General features: G+C 41.1%; 1 protein-coding gene across 2 annotated transcripts in view; it reads left to right on the forward strand.

Moving 5' to 3' along the window:
- The window catches only part of EPB41L3 (erythrocyte membrane protein band 4.1 like 3), a 94,621-nt gene that overhangs the window by 14,232 nt on the left and 52,510 nt on the right, over positions 1–27,879 (forward strand). For both annotated transcript variants that reach the window (XM_041399283.1, XM_041399284.1), the window contains exons 2-3: positions 16,112–16,326; positions 21,095–21,292. In XM_041399283.1, coding sequence (XP_041255217.1) covers positions 16,123–16,326; positions 21,095–21,292 — 402 coding nt within the window. In that variant the 5' untranslated portion in view covers positions 16,112–16,122. The remainder of the gene's footprint in view (positions 1–16,111; positions 16,327–21,094; positions 21,293–27,879) is intronic.

Raw genomic sequence — 27,879 nt, forward strand, 5'->3', positions numbered from 1 at the left:
TGGAGCTGGGTGGTTGAGTGAAGGGGCTAATGGTATCATCTGTCCTTGCTGGCTTTAGTGTGTGCTGGGTGGGTGCAGTGGCACATAGAGGCTGTGGGCTCCCTCTCTGGCCCAGCTGCTTCCCACTCACTGAGGAGAGACAAAGGTATTTACACCTCTTGTTCTTGGAGAGCTTACAGTTCATGGGAAGCTGTCTGATGTTGGACAGAAAGCACTTCATGTGCTATTTAAAATGCTGGACAAGAATTCACAGCAGGCATTTCCTGTCATCTGAAGTGTGAGCAGAGGAAAAGGAAAAAGGAAAAAACCCTAATAAAATGCATCTCACTTTAGGGATGGTGAAGCTGAATAGTTGAACCTGTGTCACTTAAGGTTATGTCAGTGCAGGTCAAGTGCTGAGCTGCAGATGAAATAATAAGAAATAAAAAGAATCCTTGCCTTTTTGAAGGCAGTACACTTTTACAAGACTGTAAAAGATTATAAATGGGGTGAAACAGGGAAAAACCTCAAATGTGTGTGTTTTGGAAGTTGTGCCCTTGATTGTGTGCTTGCATGTGAGCAAGAGAAGAAATCTCTAAATTGCTCAGTCTGCAGGCTGCTGTGGTTTTCTGGGTAGTTTTAGTTTTGGTGGGTTGTTTTGGTTTTTTTTCCTGCAGTTGATTCTTCTCTCCTCCTCTCCCCACCCCTCCAAGCCCCCCTTGGAGAACTCATTAACTGCAGTATTTAATTCTGAGGCTTAGATGCAGTTCTGGGCACACATGACCCTGCCATGTTCCTGGTCTTATTTACTACTAATGGACTAGACAAAAAAGAAAGTCTCAGAACCCCACCCTGAAATATTGCAAACTGCTTTTCTTCTTAAGAACTCCTAAATATCCAAGCCCACACTTGCATCCACTTAAGCCAGCTTGAACTAGCTTCTCTGCAAGTTTTCAGTTGTCTGAATGCCAGCCATTGTCTACCACTTGGTTGGAATGAAGCAGTATCCTATATTGGCCTGTCAGCCCTTTCCTGGCTTCCCCAAGGCACGTTCACTCTCAGTACCAAAGGTAGGAAGAGAAGGTCTCCTTGGTAGTGTAACATAGGCTGGGGTTTTGTTCCCTCCTGAGAAACCAGTATTGAAATTGTTCTTAAAATACATATTAAAGGAATCAGTCTCGATCTCTCTATTTTTGCATTTTTTCATTGCTAAGGCAGAGCATGTCGTTCATTTCACAAGCGTATTACGATGCCCAGAATTAACCCAAAATTGCAGTCTTTCCTCACCATTTAACTTTTGGTTCAGTAAGGGTTGAGGCAAACATTTGCCAGCATACTGAGAGGAACTTGACACTTCTGTTGCAAATAACTTTTCCCCAAAAGCACTGCTTGAGTTGGAACAGTTTGGGCTCTGGCTTGCAGCCATGGGTTCACCTAAGCATGTTACACGAAGTGACAGGTAGACAGAGGTAATACATATTTTAATGTTCTTGACTCAGCTAGAGACCATAAAATGAGGTAGACTAGACTTTCCTTTCCTAGCACATGTGAGCTTGCTCTCAATTTATTAATAAGTTGAGACACTGTTAGCAATGCCACTCAGGTCGCCTTAATGGCCCTGTGGCTCTTGAAAGTGGACAAGAACTTTTGAGTTCCTGCCTTGTTTGAAAGGTGTTCTCAGCTCCTGTGAAACCATTACAGCAGACATGCTGGGGGTCAGCCTGGCCAAGTTTCTAATGCCCCCAAGACCTGTCAAGGAACTGGAGTGCATATGTCAGTGGTGAATTGAAACTAGAGGTGAAATTGGAAATGTTTCCAATTCATACTCCCTAATATTTTAATAAATAAGAGAGTATCATGGCATGAATGTACTTTGGATACAGGGAGCTGCAGTTGTTCTAACATAAATCACGTGCACTCTTGTCACTGAAACTAGATCTTGTATGGCAATAAATGCTTTAATTTTTTGAATGACACCCAGAAAAAGAGAAGGGACTTCATAAGTATAAAATTTTAAAGAAATCAAATAATATCTTGCTTGTAAGTCGGGCTTTTCCCTCGCTTTTTGTTGGATAAAATGTAGCTAAGTTAGTTTTTATCCACTGTGGTGATCCTTAGGCAGCAGTGTGGAGAAAACAGTGTGGGATTATGAACGGATCAAAGGTTATAACTAAGTTGATAATTGTCATAATATGGTGAAAATACTGAACTCTTTGCTTGCTTGAGGTACGAAGAGAAGTGTTGTTTGCAGACATAAAGCTGTCCTTGGAAGCTGTTCAGCATCAGTAAGGACAGTTGATCTTCAGCTGAAAGTAGGGTTTGGATACTGTTGCTCTGGAAAGAGGTGAGCTGATGGCAAAGAGAACAGAGAAGAAAGAGCCTGAGAGAGGACTAAAAATAGGACTGCCAGAAGACCCAGAGGAGAGAGTGGTCTGAGGGGCAAACAGCAGCTGTCTGCAAGCTGCAGAGCCGTGCTGTGCTTCCACTATTGTCAGGGTGAGGAGAACTCAGTACATTTGAAGTCGGAAGAACTAGGTCAGACATTTGGGAAAATTTTCCCAAACAGCAAGGCTTGGGAACTATTACAATAAATGTCCTATGGGGCACATGTAAACTGCAGCATTGTGGGATTTTAGTAATAGGTGACATAAATATATATCAGGTAGAGTTTAGGCAAGGCAGGCTGGGAAGGGGACCATGGAGCATCGAAGTCAGTGTGCAAGATGAGCTCCTTAGTGAAGATCCAATATGTATTTGATGTGCTTGTTTTGTGGTGATACTTTTGGCATGCTTGCATGTCTATATCTCTCAAAGAAAATGTGGTGACTGCTGCTGTAGGGATCATTAATGCCATTCTGGAGCTGGGGGAAGAGTTAGTTGGTTTCTCGCTTCTTTGCAAACCTTTAAAGTAATGATTCCTTGAGGATAAAGTGTCTGTAGCCCCAGCTGAAGTAAAACACATGTATGTAGTGAAGGTGACACAGAACAGTACGGGTTGGAGCCCAGCTGCAGGGTACCACTTCCCTGGAGCACTCATGACATCCAGGGAGGGGGTGGATTGCCTCATTCAATGTTTTAGTTCTGATGTAATGGCCCTGTGAATATTGGCATGGACTTTTGTGTCCCCACAGAAAACAGACTACAGAGGGAGCAGAAGAGGGGAAGGAGAGATGAAATGTGGCTGTTGTTAATCTAGCATCAGACATAGCTCTAGGAGAAGCTTGTGGTTGTTGAGTCACCATTTATGATGCTCTAGGGAGTGACTGTATTTCCTACATGTTTATTAGAAGGTTGAATTGTGCACTAGGGTGTCAAAGTTGTTTGATACCTTAGTGCACAATTAAACTTTGAAATTATAAATGCCTTTCTGAACAAATTTTCCAGTAAGGAGTTAGACAGTTACCCAATTACTTTTTTATTTTTTCCACCCAAACTAGCATAGAGTGTGGAACGTAAATGAATTTTACATGCTGTGACCTGGAGGATGCTGATGGAAATGGATTGGTATAAAATAATCATTAGTTACAATGCACAGCAGTCCTTTGTCACTTGGCCAGAGACTCCTGCATAGGCTTCTGCATAACATCAGGAGGAAAGATGGCAAAAGCCTCTGTTCATGGACTTGTTTCACTGATTTGGGCACTTACCTCGTTAGCACATGCAACAAGTTTGAAACTTAGCACATTAGATAGGATCCGGTATCAAAGTCTCTCACTTTGTTTCTGAATTGTAGCATTCTCCCTTAAATTAAGGTAGATTGTAGTGACAGAATTAGTGGCCTTGTACTGGACAGAATCTGTAGTCTTAAAAACGCACCATCAAACATTTAACAAAGGTATGTTTAAAGAAAAGTATGTGGGGAAGGAAATAATTTAGGTTTTAGAGTCATTTGTTACAAAGTTTGGGAATTGCAGCATCTAGCTTAATTACCTTCACTTCTCTCAAATTATGAACTTGATACAGAATATATATTTTTTATTATAATTTCAAATCTCACATTCTGTTGAGTAACCCAGATTTATGTGACTTACATTTTTTAAACCCTAGTGATTTAAAAGCTGCAAAGAACTTTCCTTCTTCTTTCTGCTGCAAGTTTGTCCATTCCCTGCTACTTTTTTTTTTCAATTTTTTTTTTTAATTTTTATGATTAAGCTGCATTACTCCAACTTTCTGCTTTCTTGTTTTCCCCTCCTCCTTCTTTTTTTGTTTTCTGACCGCTGTCTTGTGGGGACTCTTTAGGCCACCTGTCTGTCCCAATTGCCTCAACCCCTTCTGTCCTCTCTGAGCTGCTGTCATTTCTATGTGTCTGAACTCCAAGAAGGTCATACACATTGCAGAGGAATTGCCAGATCTGGTGACATCCATCTTCAGAGACAGCATAATCCAGTCTAACACTGGGTCAGGACTATATAATGTAATTACTATGGAGCTGTATGTGGAGCATTTCAGGGTTTAATAGGTAAAAAGGGTTAGAGCCTCTTTAAAGAAAGCTATTTTCTTTGTCGGGCTGTATTGGCTGCTGGTCTGCAAATCCTTGTAGTATGGTGTAGCTGCACAGATGGTGAAAGATTTTGGCTTTACTGGGATGTTATGTGAAGACACAGAAAGCTTGCTCTTAATTCCCTACAGAGCTGATCATGCAAAGGTCCCTCAGGACTGAACTGGTGTGCATTGGGAGGTGTGAAAGGAGCTTCCTGTGCTTTGGAAACAAGTAACTAAAAATATTCTAAAACATCTGAATCCAAGTGTGACTGGCTCTGGAAGGGAATCCTGCTTTCTGGCTGATTTTAAGTGAGATCACTCTACAGATGCCTGGACCCACCATAAATATACTTGTTCGTGTGTTTCCACTGACCGGTTTGTTCCTAGAAGTCCCTGCTCCCACACCATCCTCAGATCCTGGTTTGTATCCAACACATGATTTTACAGCTGGTGTCTGTGAGGCTAGGGCTGGCTGCTGCTATGTGCATTTGAGTTTTGGGAGTTGGGGGGGGGAGGGAAAAACGTTGAACTGAATTTTCAGAGGATGCTGGGAGATTGTTTTTGCAGTGACAGTGTAACCTGGAGCATACGTGTCATGGGCTAGCTGCTGGTGCCAATTGAGCAGTATTTTTGTAATCTCTAGCAGGTAATTAAAGCTCTGGGGAGTGTGGAAGATCCCAGAAGAGTTTAGGTATGAAAACCTAGCTGTCTGATGCCATGGGTTTGGTTGTTTAGGCGCACAAGTTTTTAATTTGTTTGGGGAGCCAGTGGTTTCCTGATGCAGTGCTCCATAGTGGAAAGTCTTTTACTTGATATTGCAGGATGTGTTTTATATTCAAAACCGACATGAGTGCCCAGGAGATTAAAATCTAAATATGAAATGAATAATCCATTTCAGAAAAACAGAAGCTATTACAACTAAAAACACTGTGATGCCTCACCATCAAGTAGTCTTGCTGTATCAGACCCATCTATTGCCTTCAAAAGTTGAAACATGGGGAGTAAAATTAGTGTTAGCATAGGAAGGAAAAAAAGGAAAAGAGGAAGATGAAGTAGGAGCACTTTTGTCCCCAGGCCTTAGCATGATGGCTCTCATTACACAGAGCTGCCTTTATTTAACTAGATCCCAGCATGAATTCAGGGTGTTTCCTCTGCATTTTTTTCACTGCCTGTGACTTCCTTCCTTCCTTCCTTCCTTCCTTCCTTCCTTCCTTCCCTTCTCAGTTTTTTAAGTTTTCTCAATTATTTTAATCCAGCACCCACCTGGAGCTCCTAGAGATGGCAAGCAAGCACTGCTCTGGGGATGTTGTGGGGGAAACCATTGCTCAAGCATCCTGCCTTGCATGACCCAGGTCAGACATCTGCCTCTGAGAAGAAGTGATTCGTGACCCCCTTAAAAACCTGCTTTTAAAATGCTCAGTTCTGGGGAGGTTTATGGAAAACCTGCTGAAGCTGAGCATGCTGCAGGGCAGCAGTGCCTGTGGCAGGGCTGGGAGCAGAGCTTGCAGCCGCAGTGCTGATTTGTGTCCTGCTGGGAAGGAGCGGTGGTGGACACTGGGACACTGTGGCCAGCTGAAAGAGGCATCAGGCTACTGGCTGCAAAATGTGTCTTCCTTTCTTCCATCTCTGAACCACGCTGGATTGGAAAAAAGGCCACAAAAATGTAACAGTGAATTCCCTCCAAACCAGAAAAATGGGGGAAAAGTATCCAGTCACTGAAAAAAAAATCCGAACCCAAACAAAAAAATTATACTGCTACATTGCCTTTGGAAGTAATAAGCTAAGGAGGGTTTAATTTATCAGTGAGCAGTCCTTTGTGACTTTTTCAAAGACTATTCAGTAAAATAAAGCAAAAAAAAAAAAGTGGTTTCATTGCTGGATTCTAATTAATAACATAAATCAGAGAACTTGAGGTGATATTTTTAAATTACAGTTCAAATTTTCTTTTACTTCATAGGCTGTTCCATCCCCTGAGCTGGAATGATAAATGTCTGGTCAGAAGCAGTCAGGAGGAGATGGGCTTGATGCTCTGATTTGTACCTTGTCTGTCTGATTCTCTTGTTTCTGTGAGGTTAGGCAGGTCACCGGCTTGGGAGCACTGGAGCACAGTCTATTTAGGTACAGCATGAAACAAAAAATATTGTTCACAGGTGTTACAGTATTTTGGCCTGAGGGTACTGTGATAATGTAGCACACCTGCCATGTGTCAGCAACCCCGTGCAAGTCTTCTTTTTTTTTTTTTTTTTTAAGTTTGAATTGGTTCTATTTTCTGCTTAATATAAGAAAATATGAACTTTAATGATGTGATGCCTGAAGCACACTCAGCTTCTGTGACATTAAATACAACTTTTAAATAGTGAATGGTGCACAGGGAGGCCCATGTGAACATTTGGCTCCAGAGCAATTTAGAAAGGTCAAAACCTCATGTAAATGTAACCCAAGTAATCAAAGTCACTTGTTTGCAGAAAATCAGCCAGTGCCATCGAGGGCTGTTTCTTGCCTTTTTAGTTTCTGAACGAAGTATTTATCAATTGGTTGTAATCAAACTACAACCAGTTTTGCTGTGGGGTTTTTTGGCTAAGATTTTTTCAGTGAAATGTGGAAATGAGGGGTAAAGTTGAGTGTGTTTCTATGCAATTCTCTCATGATCAACATCTGTGGGATGTTGCTGTATTCTCCATTATGGGTTTCTTCATTTCCTTCTCCTCCTCCTCATATCTGCCTCCTTCCTGTAATTCCCTGTTGTTTCTCACTATATTGACTTACTACGTTATTTGTGTATTATTTCTGGTTCCCTTTACCTTCCTGCAATGCAGTATTTGAGTGGGTTAAAACTTTTTTGTGAGCAGACGGTTTGCTGAAGTCTGTTATAAGCAGCAGTTAATTGTGTTTCTCAGGAGTTCTGCTTTCACCTTTTGGGTTTTTTAATGAATAAAACAGCTGTCAGGTTTGGGTTAAATTGTGCATTTCTCATACCCAGCACTCTCAGAGAGGTGTATGCTTGCCAGCTTGTGTACGTGAGATCTTCCAAACAGGAGCCATCTGCAGGAACTGGCTTGAGTGGTGGGCAGTGGCTGTAATCAGTGCTGCTTTTGGAGCTGGTGGATCAATCCTGGCAATAGGGGATGAGGGGGGCAAAGCCAGCCCTCACTCTGGATGCAGGGAAGGGTGCAGCAGCAACTGCACCCCAATGCCTGAAGACCTGAACAGAGAAATTAGTGTGAAAATGCAGTTCCCTTCTTCTGCTGGTAAATCCGTGTTTGCCCCTGGGGAAAACTGCTTGGATCAGCAGGACAGGAAAAAGTGATCCAATACCTGTTATGATGGCCTGATTTTTCTTCTCCTGTTCAGAAATTAGGGTAGCCTTGGGGTGCTCTAGGTGTTATAACCTCCAGAAGGTGATCTGGTGTTTTCAGGGAACCTGGTCAGTCAGATTCTTTATAAACTTTGTGTGCAAGTGGGGCAGCAAAAATGGCAGTGATCCTGGGCTTTATTGCTGTGTGAAGCCCCCCATTCAGAGAGCAAAACAGACCCAGGTAATTTCATTGACTCAAAGAAATTAAAGGTAAGCAATAGAAAAATGTCATCCTGTGCATCTAGGTGCTCTGAAACAGAAGCATTTTGTGAATTTAGGGTAGTCAACCAAAGTGGAAGGGGTAGCAAAATAGAAGAAATCTTAATATCTTATGCTTTACAAAGTTGCAAGCAGAGAATTTTTCTGCTTTTTTATCAGTATGTAAGTGTCCCATGATGACTCCACATAGCTATAGATAACCTCTTCTTGACTGTCATTATAGTTGATATGCTGTCTACTCTAAATCCCACTTGATGCCAATCATCTCTTGCTCCACTGTTAGCAAATGCTTGATTACTTTCTGTCTGCAAGAAGCTTGAATGCATTGCAGGGCTCTTATCAGCCCCTCTTTCTATTCTCTTTCCCAGAGTAAACAAATCCAGCTCCTTACATGTTTTTCCACTGGTCACATTTTCTAAAGCTACTATTGTTCTTCCTGCTCCCTTCTTGACACTCTTTAATGCGTATTTTTCAAAAAAATATGAATCCCAATCTTAAATATAATAGGCTGTATACCTCTCCCTGGTGCTGCAGAAGGCAGAACACCTCCAGCATTATGTCCCCCAGAAATTCATCAGACACTCGTGCTGCTTCATTCCTGCTGCCTAACCCACATCTTCCTCACCACTTTTCAGTTCTGAGGTCCCCACTGCTGCTGCCATTACCCTTAGAGGGATGCAGTCAGATTCAGCATATATATGGTTTTCTTTCAGACTGCTCTGCTCTTCTTTAAGTCAGGGGAGGATGCCAGTGGTGTCTCCCAACCTCATCAGTGTGATTCTGAGCACCGATCAGGCACTCTTCTGTCTTCCACTGATCCCCAAATAGCTGTGATTCCTGAAATCAGTAAGTTTTGCAGGTTGTCATCATGGTGCAGATAACTTTGTAGGCTAGGGTTTGGGCTCTTCTAATCACTTGTACACCTTTCCACCCCCCACCCTTCCTATTTCTTTTTGTGATAACATAAGCTATTTCTGTAGTTCACTCATGAAAAAGTCATGTGGGGTGTTTTAAAAGCCTTTCTAAAGATAGGCTCTGTCATCTGTACTACTCTACTTCCTTTTTATCAGCTGGGACAGATGTCCTGTCAGAGAGAGTGAGAGGCATTACTCTAGTTTGACATGACTTTTTGATACATTGATGTTGGCCATTTGTTGTGTGTTGTTCCTAATCTCATTATTTTTACAGGATCAGAAATCCTTCTGTGGTGTGCTCCAGTAACTTTGATATTAGAAGTATTCTGGCTTTTCTGCTCCCACTTTCCTTTGTAAGACTGGGTGCTGTGTTTGGTCTTTTCATTTCTTTTAGACCTTACCTGGCCTCTCTGGCATCTGCATAGCAGCGGTTAATGGTTTAAAGATGATTAATAGTGGTTCCCCAAGCACTGTAGGGACATTTTCAGTGCTCCTGCTGACTTGAAACCACTTGGCTGACTGATATGTTTGCTCTATTCTTCCCTTAGTCCATCCAACCTGAGCTTGCACACGCTGTGTGTTAAGTGAAATATGCCCCCATTATCTGGTTCCAGCTAGCTGCTGTGAAATGAGGCACTGGAGAATGCAGCCTTTCTCATATTTTGCAACAGGCCGGATTTTCCTTCTCATATATTTATAGAGACTCTCTTCTGATTGTTTGTCACATCTCTTGGTTAATTCTAAGTCACTTGGCATCCTAGTCTTCATTTCTCTTTTGTGTTCATCCCTGAGTCACGTGTCTCTGGTTGTGCTTTGGTGTACAGTCCCTTTTTGATATATTCCTCCCCTTCCCAGGTCATTTCAAAGCTTCTTTTGACAGTTCTGTCCCTAGGCTTGCTAGGTGAAGTTTCTCCAGAAACACTTAGCTGTATCTTCATTTTGTTATGGTGCTTCCAAGGGGGGTGTGTGTGCCTGGGATCAGGGAGTTTTTGGTCCTGACAGGTAACTCATGTCTGCAGTTCCCTTTTTGTCCCCTTTGAAAGGTGTGTCTGGTGGTTTTAAGGTGCGTTCTCCATCTCCTCCAGATAGTGTTATTCCTTCCTTAGATGTTGTCTCTGGTTTTCCATTCATCTTCATCAAGAAACTTTAAAGAAATCTGTATCATGCACCTTCCTAGAAGGCCAAACAAATATTTTAAATCATGCTATATCTTGCAACAACTTTAACCAGCTTTTTTTATTATTGCTGATTAACACCTCCCTGCCCTCCCTGCAGTCTCCCTCCTGCATCTGTGCTTGGGCCTGTGTCCTCTGCCACCACATCTGTTAAGTCACTTAGCCCGGAGCACTTTCTGCTAGCACAATGGCAGCCCATCCAGATGCCTTTCTCCATTGGTTTTCCTCTTGTCTTTTTCTTATTACTTTTTTGACTTTATTTTCGCGTCCTTTAAATTTTTTTATTGTGCTGTCTCTAATGGGTTTGTGCTTATATGTGTACATTTAAGATGCAGTAGTGAGCTCTCAGCACAGCCGGTGTGTTTGTGCATTGAAGCATAAAGGGCTGCACTTGCTGGGCTGGAGCCCTGCAGCTGTGTCAGACAGATGGGTACCCATCAGTGCCCAAAGCAGGGCTGTTGCTTCCCCCTCCCCATCCTGGGGAGATCTAGCCCTCCCAGCTGAGCCACCAGGCCCCCAAGCCACACTGGTGCCAGCAAGAGGAAGGTGGCAGGAGCATGCAGTTGGGAGGGAGCATCCAGTTGGAAGGGGGCATCCAGTGGCCCATTTTGGGGTTGTTCCCACCCATGTTCATTCAGGACACATCTCTGCAGTCGCTTTGGCTTGTTGATGTCCACTGAAGTAACTGTAAGGCCAGGGAAGTGCCTTCTCTGTGAGGCTTCCTGTTGCTGCTGGTAGTGGTGATGGGTCAAGAAAGAGCTGGTTTTAATACTTGGGGACCCTGTGCCAGGCGTTTGTGGCTTGGGTGCCTCCTGCTTGTGAGGATGAAACTCATCCACATTAAAGAGGATCAACAGAAAATGATTGTTTTCCTAAAAAGGAACCCAACTGGAATGAAGTGAGCTGAGGTTCAGGCAGTTTGATGAAATCAGTTTATATTTCAAGCTTAGAAGTTGGCGTTCTGGTGTGTATTCTTTTCTTGAAACATATATGGCATTTCTGTCACTGCTCATTGCAGCAATATTGTTCTCCATATGCTCTTTTCATCAGCATCTCATCATTATTGGATAAATATGTCTCTCATTATGCAGAAAATTATTTTTGAAGTGTGGAATCATTATTTTGTTACATAATTTCCAAATTTGGACCTTCGCAAAAATTTATAACAATCTTCAAGAATTACTGTAATTAAAGGAAAACTTCCTACAAAGAGAATTAATCAGATCAAAGAAGCATTTAAATGTAAATCATTAATCTGTGCATTACAGGAAATAGTGGCTATGTATAGTTCATTTAATTATACTTGGTTCAATTTTGTTTTCTCATTACATCACAATTTATTCAGAATTAATTTGCAATTTCTTGTCTAATGTGACTTCTGTTTGCTTAATATAGCAGATATTTTCACTAGCGTGTATTTATATATAAATAAAGGTTTATTAATGACTGCAGTGTTAATTAAACTGTGGGCTCTGCTGTCAATTAGCTGTGAATTTTGTTGCTCTGTGGATGCAGCACAGAAAGTCTGTGCTCTGAAGATGAGAGGTAGAGTGTCAAGTTTTTGAATGTATGGATTTATACAGTAGATTGGGGCTGTCACTTGCTGCAGGGGACCAGGTGACACAGAAGACAACATGGTTTTTGTTCCCTTATGGAAAAAAGTAAGTTATGTTCTCTAAGTCTATGGTGAGTAATTGGTAATGGAAATGGGAATCTCCCAAGCTGCAGTAGGTTGGTAGCTGAAGGAAAGGTCTAGGTGTTGTGTCAGGTTTTAGGATGTAGGGATTTTGCGTAAGTGGTTTGCAGGTTTTGTAATCCTTATGTAATGTCTTTTTGTAGTGTGATGGTAAGAAAAATTTATTTTCTGTGATTTGGTTACATTACATATAAAATTATTATAGAATGCCATGTTGATTTTTTGAAGTTGTGTTTTAACACTTTGATAGTATATTAATATCTATACTCCCTTACCTGTTTTCAGCAGCACTAAAACACTGACATTTTAATGTTTTACTGATATTTTTATTTTACACTGCTGACATTCCATACATTTTTAGCTTAAAATTTTAGTAGTAGATTAAAAGCAGCTAGGTTTGGGCTTCCCCTCTCCCCCCGCCCCTCCCTTTAATCAAAAGACTTAATTTTCATTCTGATTTTCGTTCTGCAGCCAAATGTACTTCTGCCTTGGACTATCCAGTAATAGCAGCATCTGTGTTAAGTTTGGACTCAGCTAATCTTTTGGAATCTTTGAATACTGGCTTGTAAGCCAAAGTGTAGCTATCCAAGAGCACATCTGGCTTGCATAGTATTACCTCATTTGTATAAGGTAGTGCTCCCAGTTTCTCTTCATTGCCTTGTTTTCTGTTTGCTGGAAAGGGGAATTTGATACAGAGGCTGTGCTGGCAACATAAAAAGTTTAAGGAACTTGAGTGTTTTCTTTCTTCCTGTGCTGAAATTCACATTAGAAGTCATGGTTTTGGTGCATAGCCAGTTATAGTAAATAATCAAATAATAAGAAATTCTCAGCCAGCTGGGCGCTGGATAAATGTTTAGGCACTACCAGCTATTCTGTCAGGTTTGCTGCAAACAAACAAAGGTAGAGTAATATTTATGTTGGTAAATTTCTTAAGATTGCTGTTATTTCTTTCAATAAGTGAAATTACCTCTTCCTAGGAGGATTGTTGTGCTACTTATAACAAATGAAATGCTGTCAGAGTTCATGTGGATAAGCAGATGTTTGCTGAGGAAGGCAAAACGACTTACTGGTTTGCACTGAGAGAGAAATGTTGTTTCCTGCCTTGTAATTTAGGTATTTTCAACCTGTGCTAGATGGAAGGAGATAAATCTTAACAATACTCTCATCTGAGGAGTTTGTAAGAAATGGGATTTGCAATGTGTTTGCTTTGCTTCTATTTACACCTGTAAGAGAACAGTGTGGGAAGAATAGTATTTTGTTCTCAGTATTTGTTATTAAACATGCTGCATGCATGGGGAAATAAAGACATTTGGAAATGGGCAACCCTGGGTTAATTAAATCCATCTGCTGTCTGACTAATGATAGTAATATTGCGTCCAGGAAATCTCTTACTCTGAAAGATTTGATAAAGCACACAAAGTTTTCTAATAAAGCACTCTTAAAGCCAGCAAGAACTCATGGAACTGGAGAGAAAACCAGTAACTCCTGGAGAGTAACTCGGTGTTGTAAGGCTGTGCTTCATGCAGGAATGTCCCAGAAGAAAATAAGAACCTCATTTGTTGTTCCCTGAGATTCAAAATTATAACTAGCAGGAATGGTAAAACTTGTTTACATCTCATCCTACATGAAGTTGTGGTTTATGGGGCTATTTTAAATGTCTGTTTCCGTGCTTGTAAACAGACAGGATACAAATGTTCATTAGGAAAGAAGCTACCTTCATTAGGAAGGTGCAAAAATGAGCTTTCAGAGGCATGGTGATGGCAGCTGAAAGAAGACAGACTTTTGATTAGTATTGGCTGGCAATCTGATCCTATAGAGAGTAATACCAATACCTCTTTCTAAAGAGAAGTGCATATCATACAGCAAGTATGGTGGTTGCTTTTTATTTACACTGCATTAAGTAATATCACAAGGGGGGAAAATGTATTACAACTTACTTCATGCATTACTTTTGGTATTGATCATAGGTGCTCTTTCGTTTGTTTGAACAATGATTTTTGTAGCTGTAATTTAGGTTTTGGTAACTTCCTAATTCATGGTTTCTAGAAAAGAAAACTGAACACATAGTTGGAGTTCACTGCAATAATTATTTGATTAATTTGCATTTCATGTCCTCAAGCACTTGTACAAAACAGGATGGGGGTGGGCAGGAGCAAACTTGAGACATTTGTGGAGACCTGGATGCTTTTAAAGCAAGGAAAATATAATGAGTGGCAGATGAAGAATAGTTTATTCCACGTTGATTTGACAGATGGGTAAAGCAAAACTGAGAGATTAACATTGTTGTTCAATTTAGTGTTTAAAGCATACAAAAAAGAATGGCTTAAGAGAATTGAACATGGATGATGGGTTTGAGTGATCTGCATTGGAGGAACTTGTTTAGGCTTCCTTCGTAGAAAATTGAAGTTGCTCTAGTATGTGATTTAACACAGCTTAATGCAGGAATTTAAAATAGGTCAGATGAATCCCTCTCTGAAACGTCTGTTTTTCTGCTCTGCATTTAAAGTGACCATCTCAGATATGGACAGCTGGAGTTTGATTAAATGAACAAATGAACACCTTTCTCACTATCACATTTTAAGACCCAAGTTAATTATTGCTTTTTGTAGATGCTAAGGATAGTTTGTTAAATAACACATTTCAAAAAGTGTTTTTTTATACACTTGTGCCAGTTTGAGTGTAGAAATTTACAGCGTGTTTCTAAACACGTGTGTCACATGTTAGTACCTTGAAAATGTGGCCTGAGGCATAAATCTGCCATGTATGCTTTTTAGTTCTGCTTCTCTGTCCTGCTGTTTTGGCTGACACCCCCCTCCTCACACACAGTGCCGGAGCTGAGCACAGGCTGAATGCTGTGACTGCAGAGACGTGTATTCACTGGAGAGCTTAGCCTTGAAAGTGCAGAATACACAAGTGAGTTTGAAAATAGTAATTGGCCTCATTTAAAACATTTTCTGTCAACCAATTTAGCTTATCAAACATTTAAGTAAAGAAAAAGAGAAAGGTTTGTACTTTTCTTATCTTCTATAATAAACTTGCTTACACTAGTAAGCATTGTAGTGTATACTAGGAGTTCATAGTGACTTCCTAGCAGGTGAATTAGCAGAGATATGTTTTGTGGAATCACCTATAATTACACAGTAGCCATGGTTACCAGGTTAAAGAAATCATGTCCTGATGACTAACAGAAATAGATTACAGCAGACTGGTTTTCCTTCAAGTTGCTTAGTAGCAAACTGTTCAAGAATAAGTTTGTGAGGTCTGAGAACATATGAATAACAAACAACAAAGCACACTCCCTTTGCTGAACTGAGTCTCCTTTTTCAAATCCTTGTTTTGATAAAAAAATCACAGTATTTTTTTAGAAGTTGGGGTTCGTGAGTATTTAGTTTGAGAATTGGGTGCCAACCACATATTTGCAACAAAACTATTTAATTAAAGTAGCTAAAATTTTAAATTAATATTGCTAATATTTCCATTTTGATTTAGTACTGGACAAAGTTAAGTAGAAACAGACTTTTCACATTCAATGAAAGTTGTATTCCCTTCATTTGAAATCTGACACTTAGAATGACTTAATGGAAGTCTTTATGTTTTGTTTTAGGTGCTCTAGCACTTAGAAAGAAATGACAGAAATGTAGATGAACTCAAGTGGGAAGGACAGAACTGGGTTTAAGGGCAAATGTTATGTTTGCACGGTTGTTGGTGGACCCATTTCAGATGTTTCTAGTAGGTATAGAATCATTAAAACATTTAGGTTGGAAAAGACCTCTAAGATCATCTAGTTCAACTATTAATATATTGCTTGGAGGCATCAAAAGTACTTGAGTGCATTTCCAAAAGGGAGTGCAGACGTTGAGGAGCTCAAGTCCTCTTGATTTCAACGTAAAGGACAAAAGATTTAATGTTTCAAGTTTCCACATGGTTTAGAAACCCAAACTCTACTGGGTTTTGTTAGATTTAAGGCCCATTGGGTTACTCTCCCTCTATAAATTATGAACTATGTATTCTGTATTTAACTTGCACATAAGTCCTATAACGTCTGTGTTTTACTATGTAGAATAAGATTTTTTGGCAATGTTTTTCCCCTAGAGAATGGATGCATTTAGACCTGGTCTTTTGCACCAGGGAAGCTTTCCTAGGGATCCTGGTTCGGCCAGTGTGATAGGCACTTAAGTTTTAAAGGCTGAGGATATTAAGACTAAAACCATCTGATCTTTTTTGTATGCCTAGCTTACAAATTCACAGCCATGAGATTGTACTCAGTAGGTCTGCTCACCCTGTCTTGCAGAATAACCAACCATGACTACAGAATCGGGATCAGACTCCGAGTCCAAGGATAAAGAGCAGGATCAGGAGGAGAGCCCTGCGCAGGAAGGGGCGGCGGAGACCCAGCCGCAGGAGCAGCAGCCGCAGCAGCCGCAGCAGCCGAGTGAAGAACACCAGACCGCACTCGAGCAGTTCTCGGCTGTGGCAGCGCACAGCACTCCCGTGAGAAAGGAGCAGGTAAGGCAGCCCATGCACCCACGCTCGCTGCACGCAGCTGGCTGAGTGCCCACCTACTGCTGCCGGGAAATAACCAGCCTGGCACGTGTGGAGTGCAAATATATGTTCAGATACGCGTGAAAGGGTGTTTGATGGGATGCTATAGATCTGGGCTGGTTGGTCTTTCGTGTTTAAAGGAAAATAGTTCTCATGCAAAATGTTTTCAAATTCATGGCAGGCATTTCTGCCCCTGGTACTTAAACAGGAGGGCAGTCTCATTAACTAAGCAGGAAACCTCTTTGACCTTGCGTTTGCATTAGATAGCAAACAGTGTCAGTTTTTATGAAACTGAAAATGTTTTCAGAGTTCATTCCTTTTGACACCTGCTGAACACTGATTTCATGCCTGCTTGTCTGATGTGTGAGCCATGAAGAATCTGTGGTCCCTTAAGTTTCTTGTTGGTCTGAAATGACTGCATTATAATTACTTGAGCTATTCATGTAATAGGTTTCAGAAGAGCTATTGCGTGCTTTTCCATTTAGTTCATTGTTGCACTTATTAAATTTCCAGAAGCTGCTTTCTTCTTTCCGTTAATAATTTCCAGTCAATAGGATTAACAGCCATTTTTCTTCATGGGTAAGTGACACACAATTAATGAGGTACCTGCAAATCTCTTCCTTTAGCTTCGTAAGGTTATGACCCTCATCTGATTACATTTACCTTTGGAGAGTGGAATAAGCCAGTCTAGCTCCTCCTCTTCTCTATCCTTTAAAAAATTCTGGCTGTTTGAAGTGGGCTCCTGTTCTTTTACTTGGTTGGGGTAGACAATGCTGGCAAAGCAATTTTGATCTCTCAGATAGATCAGAAGTTTCCTAGAATTAGTTTGGGGAGAAGAAACAAAGCTTCTCCAAAAGATATAGGTGTTGAATGATTAAAAGTGTAATTCTATCAGTCTTAGGCATAAGTGCTATTATTTATATAGATGTTTTTCCTGGCATCTTCAGTAATCTTTCCACTTCAAGTTTCTTTTCTCATTAAAAATGTAAAACAAATAAGCAACAGCAGCAAAAAAACCCAAACAACAAAACAAGCCCAACTCCACAATAACCACACACATAAAAAAAAGCCCAAACTCATTTAGACACCAAGCCTGTCCTCGTATGTTTAGAGGTGTGGGATGCTCTTGTGTGCTGCATGATCCCTTTCTTTCCCAAAGACCTCCAGTGAGCTGTTTTTTGTAGAAGGCAAGATAGAAGAACTGGGTTAGTGAAAGGGATATGTGACACCTTCCTGCTGAGATTACCAGACTGAATCCAAAAGTCCATGCTGTAAGCCGACTGCCAAGTCCAACTGCACTAATCAGCCCAGTATATTTTGTAGTGCCTTAAATGTCTGTATCTCAGGAAAGGGACATTTAAATGCAGCACTACGAGACAAAGCTGTTTGCAGTAGTATCATTAAAAAGTCAGAAACTGAAGGATCTTATTCTCTCTCTTGCTTTCCGTAATTGCAGTGAGAGAGTGGATTTTTGCTGTTACTTATATGAGAGAACCTTGGGATGGAAGATTTAAGTTACCAGTCCATGACAGTAACTTTTCTTTGTCATCCTATGCACATAAAACCCCCCAGCATTTTAATGTAAGTGAACAACCTTTTCATATTGAGATTAACAGGTATTAGAAAAATAAGTCCTTCCTATCAGGTGTAATAATGCAACCTCACTTTCTGCCTGCCTTCCTGTCTCTTTGAAAAAGAAAAGGTGACATCACACAAAGTCGGGCACCAAAGTTTCTGAGTAACTACCATAAGCAGATGGGAGTAATGTGTTTTGCAAGTGTGGCAATATCACTTCATACCCCAGTGAGAAGCTGCAAAGCATCCAAGATCTTTATTGCTGAATTTCGTGACTCCAGAGGCATCCTTTGAGAGGAGGTCGAGATTTAGAAGGGCTTGAACATATTGTGTCATACATGAGAGAGATTATGCTCAAAAAATGCAAACCCTGAAGCATCTTGTGCTGCGATAGAATTTAGTCCATAGCACTTAAAAAATACTGTAAAAACAGAACACAGAAACTGCCAAAAAATTTAAAAAAAAAACAAAATACAATACAGAAATACCTTGGAGAAGAATTTATAAGAAAATGAATCTATCCTTGCAGAGTAAAAAATAATTCACCATGTACATGGGTCTTTCACTGGCCTTTTTTTTTCCTGGGTTCCAGGATGTCAGGTTTCTTTAGGAAGAAGAGACTTAATACAGTCTGAAAGTACCTCAATGCCTGAACATGTCAGCATAGTTTGGGGGAATCTTCTCTAATAGTTCTTGGCATGTTTTGTTCTCCAGAAAAATGAGAGGAAAACCTTTTGTATTATTTTAACCTAGACACATTCCCCTGATCTTACTGTAGATGGGAACCTTAACAAACAAAATAACCTCAGTAATATTTTTTAATATTTATAAATAAGGAAAATGCTGCAGTAATCTTGATATACTGACTGTCTTTATGAAGGAAAATAATGACTAGTCCATTGGGATCCACATAAATTGCTCTCAGGCTGAGTATGTTTCTAAGTTATAAATGGATGAGGGGTGTCCTTGTTTTGGATTTTTTCCTCAAGCAGCTTTTCTGTTTTCTTCAAAGAGATTAGTTCCATGCTGGGGTATTTTTTGGTTGTTTTTTGTTGGAGCACAGGGCTAACCCTCATATGAGAAATGTGATGAGCCACTAGGTAAGGGAGTGCATTTTCCTCCATCGCTGGAATTACTTTTTTTACCCACATATATGCACGTTCACCTTTCCTGGCAGATTTCTTTTGACAAAACATACAGAAATCATCACAGCCCCTCTGCCCATCAGCAGCAGTGCAGCTCTGCACAGAGGCCCAAGCAGGAGGCATCTTCAGTGCTGTTTGTTTCTCCTTGCACAAGGCTGGACCAGTTGCCAGCTGGCTGCAGATGTGGTGGAAGGCTAGTTGGCCTCAAGCCTTGCTGTGAGCCCAGGGGGTCTCTCCCTCGTCATCGCAGCTGCTGTGAGTGTTAAATGCCCAGCAAACAGCTGATCCACTTACATACACTGTGCCTTCATCTCCCACCAGTTTTCAGGGTGTGTGAGGACCTTGACATCCAGGCACAGAGCTGGTGTCCAGCTGCTGGAAGGAGGAATTCCTTTTGTGCTGGAGCTAGATGGGGGAAGAGGTGGCTGGTGCCTGGCTGCTCCTGAGGAAGAACATTCATGGCCCAGGAGATGCAATAGATTTTGGAAGCAGCTCTTGCCTTTTAATCTTTTAAGCCCCACTCTTCTCCAGTTTCCCTGTCCAGGAATGCCCAGGAGGCTGTTGCTGTGTCCTCCTTGCAGGGAGAGGAGGACTGTGAGGTCTTGCCATACCTCTTTGTAATTTGCTGGGCTTTGGTGGGAGCTAACACTGTAGGGATCACAGCCAGCTCCAAATTGTCCTTTGCCCCATTGTCAGAAGGCAGAGGAGAAACTTAAAGCTTGTTTTTATAAAATCACTCAGGGACAGTACCCCATGATTAGAAGTACAGTGTTGTTTCAGGTTATATGATGCAACATTTTTCTGGTCTCAAAGCAGCTTAAAGCCTTTGGATGGATTTGCTCCATTCTCATGAAGGTTTATTATATACAATGAATGGAAACAGACTTGCAGGATTAATTTACAATATATTTCCACTAATGCTTGTTGCTTATTACACTGAAATAATTCACAGCAGGTTGGGTTTTTTTTTTGCCTTGTAGTGAGATAACAGAAAGATGTTTTTATTTAACTTAAGTTTTAGCTGAGGTATTACTGCACTCCTGTTGAGGTTTTGTTTGGAGTCTATCCGGGGTATAACTGATGAGAAGGGTAATGGCTGCAGCACAGTGCTGTTGCTAGGAAGGGTGAAATGCAGTAGAGCTGTTCTGGCTTTCATCTAGCTCTGTGGAGAGGACTGGGGGCTGTTCTGCATCACGGGAAATTCAAATGGCCTGACCCATAGATAAACCTGAGCAAAAGCAGCCATGGTAGTTTACTTCTTGCCCCTCTTCCCCGCTGTATATTTGTCTTCCAAATAGCACCTACTTCTCTCCAGCTTGAGAGGCTTACTGGGCATCAGCAGAGAGCAAAATTCATCCTCTCATCCTGTCCATTTAGCCAGCTGGCTGCACATTAAAGTTGCTTGGCCCCTCACTTCTGTCATGTTTTCTTAACCCTTTGCTTGGGTTCTTGAGGAGCCTTTCACTCTCCCAGGGACGTCAGCATCCCTTTATGAATTCCTGCTGTTCAGGGGGGATCCATTCCCTCATTTGGGGACTGTTTTCCCATTGAAAGCAAAATTAGTGCAAGCTTGGTGGTGTTTTTCTGTTCTGTGTGACACCATGGAAACATCGTATTATTTAACAGGCACAGAACTTCAAAGTAGTATCAAGAAAGTGTAGGAGTATCTGTTCATCAACAAAATTTACTGATTGCTGAGTACTTCCAAAACACCAAAAAACAAGTACAGGAAGTGCACGTGGGATTTTGTACCTGTGGAAAAAGTAGAAGCCTTAAAATATTTTCATGAATGCCCCTCCTTCATGGGTATTCTGTACATTTTGGAGGGAGAAGGGAGGGTTGGAAGGAATATGGGAAATCTTTTCAGTAAAGACTCTGTCCTGCATCGTGGCTTTCTTGTCCAAGCCCCCAAAAAAGGCTCACTTAAATGCTTGGGTGCAGCATTTACAGTGAATTGCAGGGCATGATTGGCTTATCTTATTTCAAAAAGTATGTTTCTTTCCTCTTTATAGGCCACAGAGAAAGAAGAGGAGTTTGCTGCTGCGAGTGCAAAACAGCTGGAATATCAGCAGCTAGAGGACGACAAGCTCTCTCAAAAATCTTCATCTAGCAAACTTTCCAAGTCTCCTCTAAAGATCGTCAAGAAACCGAAAAATATGCAATGCAAAGTGACGCTCCTGGATGGATCGGAATATGCATGTGAAGTAGAGGTAAATGGCTTTTTGTTATCTTTTTTTTTTTTTTTTTCCATCCTGTCAGGAGATAAATGGTGAAAATTGTATTTCTAATTTAAGAAAAAGGATGAATGGCATGATATTTCACCAGTGCCAAGCACAGAGATACTTTCATTGTTTTCTCTGGAGGTTGTTGAAGATGATGCACAGATTTGAGCTAGGTGAGGGATTCTGAGCATTCCCTGAAACAGCCAGAGACTGTGGATTAATTTTCTGTTGGCACAAGCCACAGAAGAATGCAGAAAACAAAGTACAGGCAACAAAGCCGATAAACAAATAAGGATTTTGATATCACTGGGCTTTTCTTTTCCTTGGTACTTTACTGAGTTGAGTCTTCCATTGAGTCATTGTCCATACAGAAATTCTGACTATTGTGAGATTACTGCGGACATGAGAGACACCCTGGGCAAGTGGGGAAAATGTCAAGCACGAATAGCAGTGAGAATGGAGAGTTTTGTGTGCTTTTCCATGATGTCTGTGAATCATAACCATGTCTGAATGTTACTGGCAAAAAGATGCTGTGATTTTTCTGCACGGAAGCTTGCATTCCCTTCTGGGACTCTGAGAGGAACCTACTTTTGGGAGGGATGATCTTCACTGTCACTTAAAAGCCAGTCTGTGCCTGTGGGCAGACCCATGCTAAGAGGATGCCTTCAACTCCAGAAGGCCCCAGAAAAGCAAAAAGTGAGCACATTTAGCATCTCAATGTAAGTGTGAGAAAATTCAGCATCTCAGGGTGGACCCTTTCTCCATTCAGTCATTGTCATCAAGGTGATTTTTGGGCAGTGAACCAGCTTGTCAGAAGGTCATGAAGGTCATGCCCACAAGACAAGGTTGAGCCTGACCAAGCAGTGGCTGCAGAGGAAGGATGAGTCTTGGAGGACCTGGCTAAGCCAGCCATCCTTTGGGTTACTGCAGAGTTCCATGGACAAGAAAAGCCATCTGGGGAGAACAGGAGAGTATAAAGGAAGAAATGAAATAGTCTGCACGCTTGAAAGGGAAATGCACAGGAGCATGGAGAAGGAGAAAGGATGGAGAAAAGGAGTACCTGACTGGGCGCCAAATCTTTAGCATCTTTACAATCACGTTGCACACAGCCCACTTGTCCTTAGCAGCTCTCATTTTAGGTGCTTTGGAGAGCGGCAGGTGAGGAAAAACCTTAGTGGTTTTTAGTTAACCCTGACATTACAGTTTGGGTCAAATGTTGTCATGCTAGGAGTGAGCTGCAAACAGAAGCTGGTATTTTACTACTCTTACAACAAATTAGCTGCCCATGTGGCTGAGTATCTTTTCATTTCACTGGCCAAGTCCCATGTTGTTTCCTTCAGCCTAGGACTAGCTATGTGGACACATCCCTTGTGACTATTAAATGGTCATTTCTTGACCTGCAGTCTCAGTTTTGTCACTCAGGGATAGTGTGGGAGCCATTAAGCTGGAGGAGTGACTCATACTGGCTTTGATGGAAAGAGTCAACTCATTTCAGCTTTTGCCACTTGCTTGTAAAATGTGAGTCACTTTTTGGAATACAATCAAGCAAATCTTACCAAATAAGATTTCTATGGAAATCTTGTCTAGCAGGCTGAGGTTTATCGGAATCTAAGATGGAGCAGAAAGGGAGATTTGTTATGTTACATTTCTACTTATGCAAAGAAATGCTGTGAATAATAAATACTTTTTATAGGAAGTTTCACTCTTTCACTAAACTCGAGTTCTCTTGAAGTGTAAAAATGCTGGCATATGGAAGCCATCCTGTTTTATTGCTTGTCAAATTTCTCCCTCTGCTTTGCAGGTTCTGAATAGATCTTGAATAATGTCCAATATAAGTTTTGTATGATTTTTTTCTACTTACACTGCTGAAATATTTTCAAGTTGTATTGACTGTCAGCAGTAATCATTTTATCTTCTTCTAAGATGATCAGGCTTCCCAGTCAGAATGCCGTATTGATGAGAATAGAGCTCCTAAAAGCATGACTTTTTAAATGAGGAAGCTGTAAGGCTATGATGATGAGTAGACCATGGGGTACATTGAAACAAAGCTAGTTAGGAGGAACAAGTATTTCAGATTTAACGAGTGCAGCTGGAGTGGTGATACACCTTACATGCCTTAAACAGTGTGATTCAGACTTTGCATCCTTCCTAGGTAATATTATCAGTATGTTGTATGTGTTGATGATACAGCTGCAGGTGCTTCTGTGGCACAGCCCACTCTAGCCCATGGGAATTCTTGGTAGATCCAAAGGAAGTCCACTTCCTGCATGCATAAAGCTTAGCTACAGCAAAAGGATGCTGAGTCCAGCCAAATGATGTGACTTGCGCTGTGCTTTTTCTCCAAAGGAGTAAAAAAGAATTCACAAAGGGAGTTATTAGGGCAGGGAAACTGAGGGTCTGTCTCAGGAGACATCTCAGGAAATTGTGTAGGAGGCTGAAGTTCTACAGAAGTTTTGGGTAATAAAATTCTGTGTCAGTTACACAGAAACTCAATGCTGCAGCATGAGAAACAATCTGTCATATTTCAGAAAAATGCTATAATATTTTAAGGATCACCTTCAAGTGAACTCACTGTATCAATTTAAATGGGGGGAAAATGTATGTGTGCACAAGCATCCATCCATATATATATATATATTTTCTTCTCTGTCAGCAGCACACTAAGCCATGAAGTTTTACAGAATTACAGAATGTTATGACTTGGAAGGGACCCAAAAGGATCATTAAGTCCAACTCCTAAGTGAATGGCCAAACCAGGGATTGAACCTACCCCCTTAGTGTCATTATCACCATGCTGTAAGCAAGTGAGCTAATCTCAGTTCTTTCTTATATACATATAAAATATAAAGTATACTAAGGCACCCAACAAATTATGGAGGTCAGTAAATTCCCCAAGACTAATTCTTTAAAAGAAAAGGGAGAGGGACAGACAACATGGCAGTCAGATATTTAATACTTCCATTCCTTTTGTTCAACCCACATAACTGCATCTTTCAGAGTAGACAGTGACCCAAGGTAGGGATGTGACAATTTTAGGTGTGGGTCAGAAATGTCATCCTGTGTTGTCAGCTCCTTTCTTTCTGCTCCATGTGTATCATGCTTCTACCTACTGAAGGCTAAAAAGCAATGTAATCTGGAAGGACCAGAAACTTAGAAACCTAATTTTGAGCTAGAATAATAGCTCTGTCAGTGAATCTTGATTTGGATGCAGGCCAGGTATTTATCTCTCCAGAATTGCATTCCCTAGTCTGGGAGTTGGGGATCATTATAGAATCCATCAGTTACTCTATAAAGTGCTTTGCAAATGACAAATGCTTTTTATGTATGTTAAATATTAATGTAATTTAAAGGAGCTTATTGCTCTCCAGTAGAGCACAACCTGCAGCTTATCAATTATGTGTTCATCCCGCTAATGACCCGGCAGCCAACGTGGCACGTACTCACAGATTGAGACACTTCTGAGGCAAGTTTGGTTAATCCATTATGCCCTTGCTGTCCTTTGTTTCAGAAGCCCCTCTTTCTTATTCCATATTTAATGCTGAGCATTTTCACTGTCTGCTGCTATATCTTTCAATCTCTCTCACATTCAGTGCTTTACATTTGTGACACTGGGGTTTTTTTCATGTTGTATGAGATGTATGAGGGAAAGTGTAGTGGAGCTAACTTCAAAGCTGAGGTTAACAGGGGGTCATCTAATGTAGTCTCCATTCAGTGAAAGGATCTTAAGCAAATGCCAGGTAAAAGCTTTCCCTTGAGGCCCTGCAGTGTTACTGCCTGTGTGCTCTATCTGTCCTGACCCAGAAAGTCTTTCATGCAGTAACACATTACAAGCCAAAACCAGGTTAAGGAGGTAACCCAACCTGTTCATTCATCCTCCTCCAAAACCATACACCACCAGTGTTACCATCTGTACCCCCAGTGCTGCTCTTGTCCAGAAGCCTGCAGATGGTAGTGGCAGCCTTATTTCAGAGCAGGGTTTCCTTTCCGAGGTGGGATGGCCACCTGATGGTGCTTTCCCTCCCCAGGGAAAGCTGTTGGCTTTTGGAAAAGAGGTATTTGTACATTGACATTGTCCCCAGTCTGCCAAGACAAACAGCCTCAGGGCAGCTGTGTGTTTCTCCCATGTCATGAAGAGCCTGGAGATTTCTGAGGGGCGTTGGATCACAGGAGTCGATGCAGTCCATTCAGAGGAACAAAGCATGGTGGTTTCCACCTAGATATTCACCCCTGCTGGCAGTGGTTCTCCTTGGGTTGTTCATTATGCTCTCCCAACCAGCATCATGCTCAGAAATGTTGATTGTCAAAGTGTCCAAGGCCAGAGCTGTGGCCAAAACTGCACTTCAGATTGTCACTTTTAAGCAAGCTAGACCTATGCTTTGCATTCATTGGTTTGAAGAGCTAAGGAGAAAGAAAGATCCAAGACTGCAAATTAATTTCACATAACCTAAAAAAGGCAATGAACACACTAGTTCAAGTTTTTCCTAAGATTCAAGAAAACAAGCAAAAATAACTTCTGGGTTTCTTCAGCTTTAAGTAGGAGTTTTCAAATGCTGTAGTACAATTATGTTTCTTCCAGGATTTATTTCCCTTCTTGTCCATATCTTCCCCATCTCAATTTTCTGTTATCTAGACCGCTGCATTTTAATTAAAAGATGCAAGTGGAACAAGCTGTCATGCTCTCCATTACACATAGCCTAATTTAAAGTGTCTTCCTAAAACAAGTTGGAATTTGTCTTTGTTGCTGCTCTAAATATATACATGCTGTCACTCACAATGTGAGGTCAGAAAGCTGTAACATAATCTGTCTAAATAAATGGTAAAATAATTAGATTTCATTTTGAAAGGCTCAGCTGTCTGAGGCCATTGGTAATTTATACTCTTTCGTCATTCCTGTACCACTCAGACTTTCTTATCATGCAGGCCACCAGTGAATGAAAACAAATGTTTCCATGGCAGCCTGTCTGTGGCATCTCTGCAGCCCTACATGAAAGAGCAAATTGACGTAGGATCCAGATAAGCCGCACAGCACATGGAGAAACAACATCTCAGAAAGTATTACTGTTAACCCCACTTCTGTGTGAGTGGGGGTCAGCTGAGGTAGGAAGGGACTGGTAAAAATACACTATATATGGGTACTTTTAACTCCAGTTTTCTCAGTCATGCTGCCACTGCAGCTTGGGCAGTGGTTTGGTGTCCCATGCTGTAGCCACTGTTACACCTTTGTAATAAACTTCTGGTGACTTCTTCCCTGGTGAAGACCCCACTTTCTTAATGGATTTCCCCACATCCTCAGGTGACATCAGAGTAGCATGCTTGAGTTTAAATAGCAAGAAGTTTTCTTTTCATACATTTGAAACCAGGACTTGTAACATGGACCAAAGCAGACTGGAGTGGACTGGTTCCTTTCTGCCCTACACAAGTATGGGCTGATAATCCTTTTTGAAGACAAAATGGACATGAAATAAATGGATTCTCTAATAGTTGAAGCTTTTCGCATTACTTTCTCATTTTCCTGCTAAAAATGCGGATACATGATGCTTCCTTAAAAAATAAGTCATTGAAGGTTGTCTTAGGACAGGCTAGAAGTGTTGAGAACAAGCAGAATTATTTCTGCACTGCCACCTTTGCCAGCAATGAAAGAGAGCAGTGCCTGCCTGTGCTGCTTTTCCTGACCTGCAAGACTCTCTCTGGAGGAAAAATCCTCCTGTGTTTCTGGATGATAGAGGGGGAATGCATGGCCCTGTGGTTCCCCTTCCCATACAGTCCTAGCTAACCCTTCCCTGGGAGTTTCCACGTGTGGACCTGCAAGCTGCTTTTGCACTGGGAGTTTAATAACATCAAATTTCTCCTCGATTTTGAGGTAGGTTTGAAGGTCAGGAAGGAAACCTTGTAATAAGATGCACTCTGCATTCTGAAGGATACAGTTTCGGTTACCCCTGCACATCTTAATTGTTTAATGAATTCCACGCAGTCTCTTGCAAATGGCTTCACATGTGAAACTGATTACTGAATGCAAGAGGACTTTTTTTAATAAATCTTTTCCTTTTGACCTACTCATTGCTTACACTTCACTTAATTTAATATGAAGACCTTTGTTTTGGGTTTTGTTTCTTCCCCAGGATATGTTTCAGTAAAAGTGACTGGGTTGAGAGGCATCATCGCTGTTACACAGCATGTTTTCCGTCCCCAGACCCTCTAATTAGGGCTGACTTGGATTAGCCAGGGGATTCACTTAAGATCTATGTTACCTGACACATGTCAGTAGGAGTCTGAGCATTGCCTGAATATGTTTCAGCTGAATAAAGTTAATAAACAGTTCTGACTTGCTTTTTCCAAATACCGTAGGCCTCTTTTTATGAGTTAAAATAGTTGTCAATTGAAGAAGCATAATGATTTGGAAATCAGCACCAATGTCATAATGATCTCATAATGATCAATTGTGAGACTGAGAGGAGAAAGGGTTTTTTTCTTCAGTTTGGTAATTAAAACAAAAATAAAAATGTTTGGGCTCCCTTTTATTGATTATGATTGTTATTCTTATTCCTATTTCACTGAAGCTAAAGAAATCTAAATCA

Source organism: Onychostruthus taczanowskii, unplaced genomic scaffold (genome assembly GCF_017590055.1).
Source record: "Onychostruthus taczanowskii isolate IOZ18803 unplaced genomic scaffold, ASM1759005v1 scaffold16, whole genome shotgun sequence".
NCBI classification, from domain to species: domain Eukaryota; kingdom Metazoa; phylum Chordata; class Aves; order Passeriformes; family Passeridae; genus Onychostruthus; species Onychostruthus taczanowskii.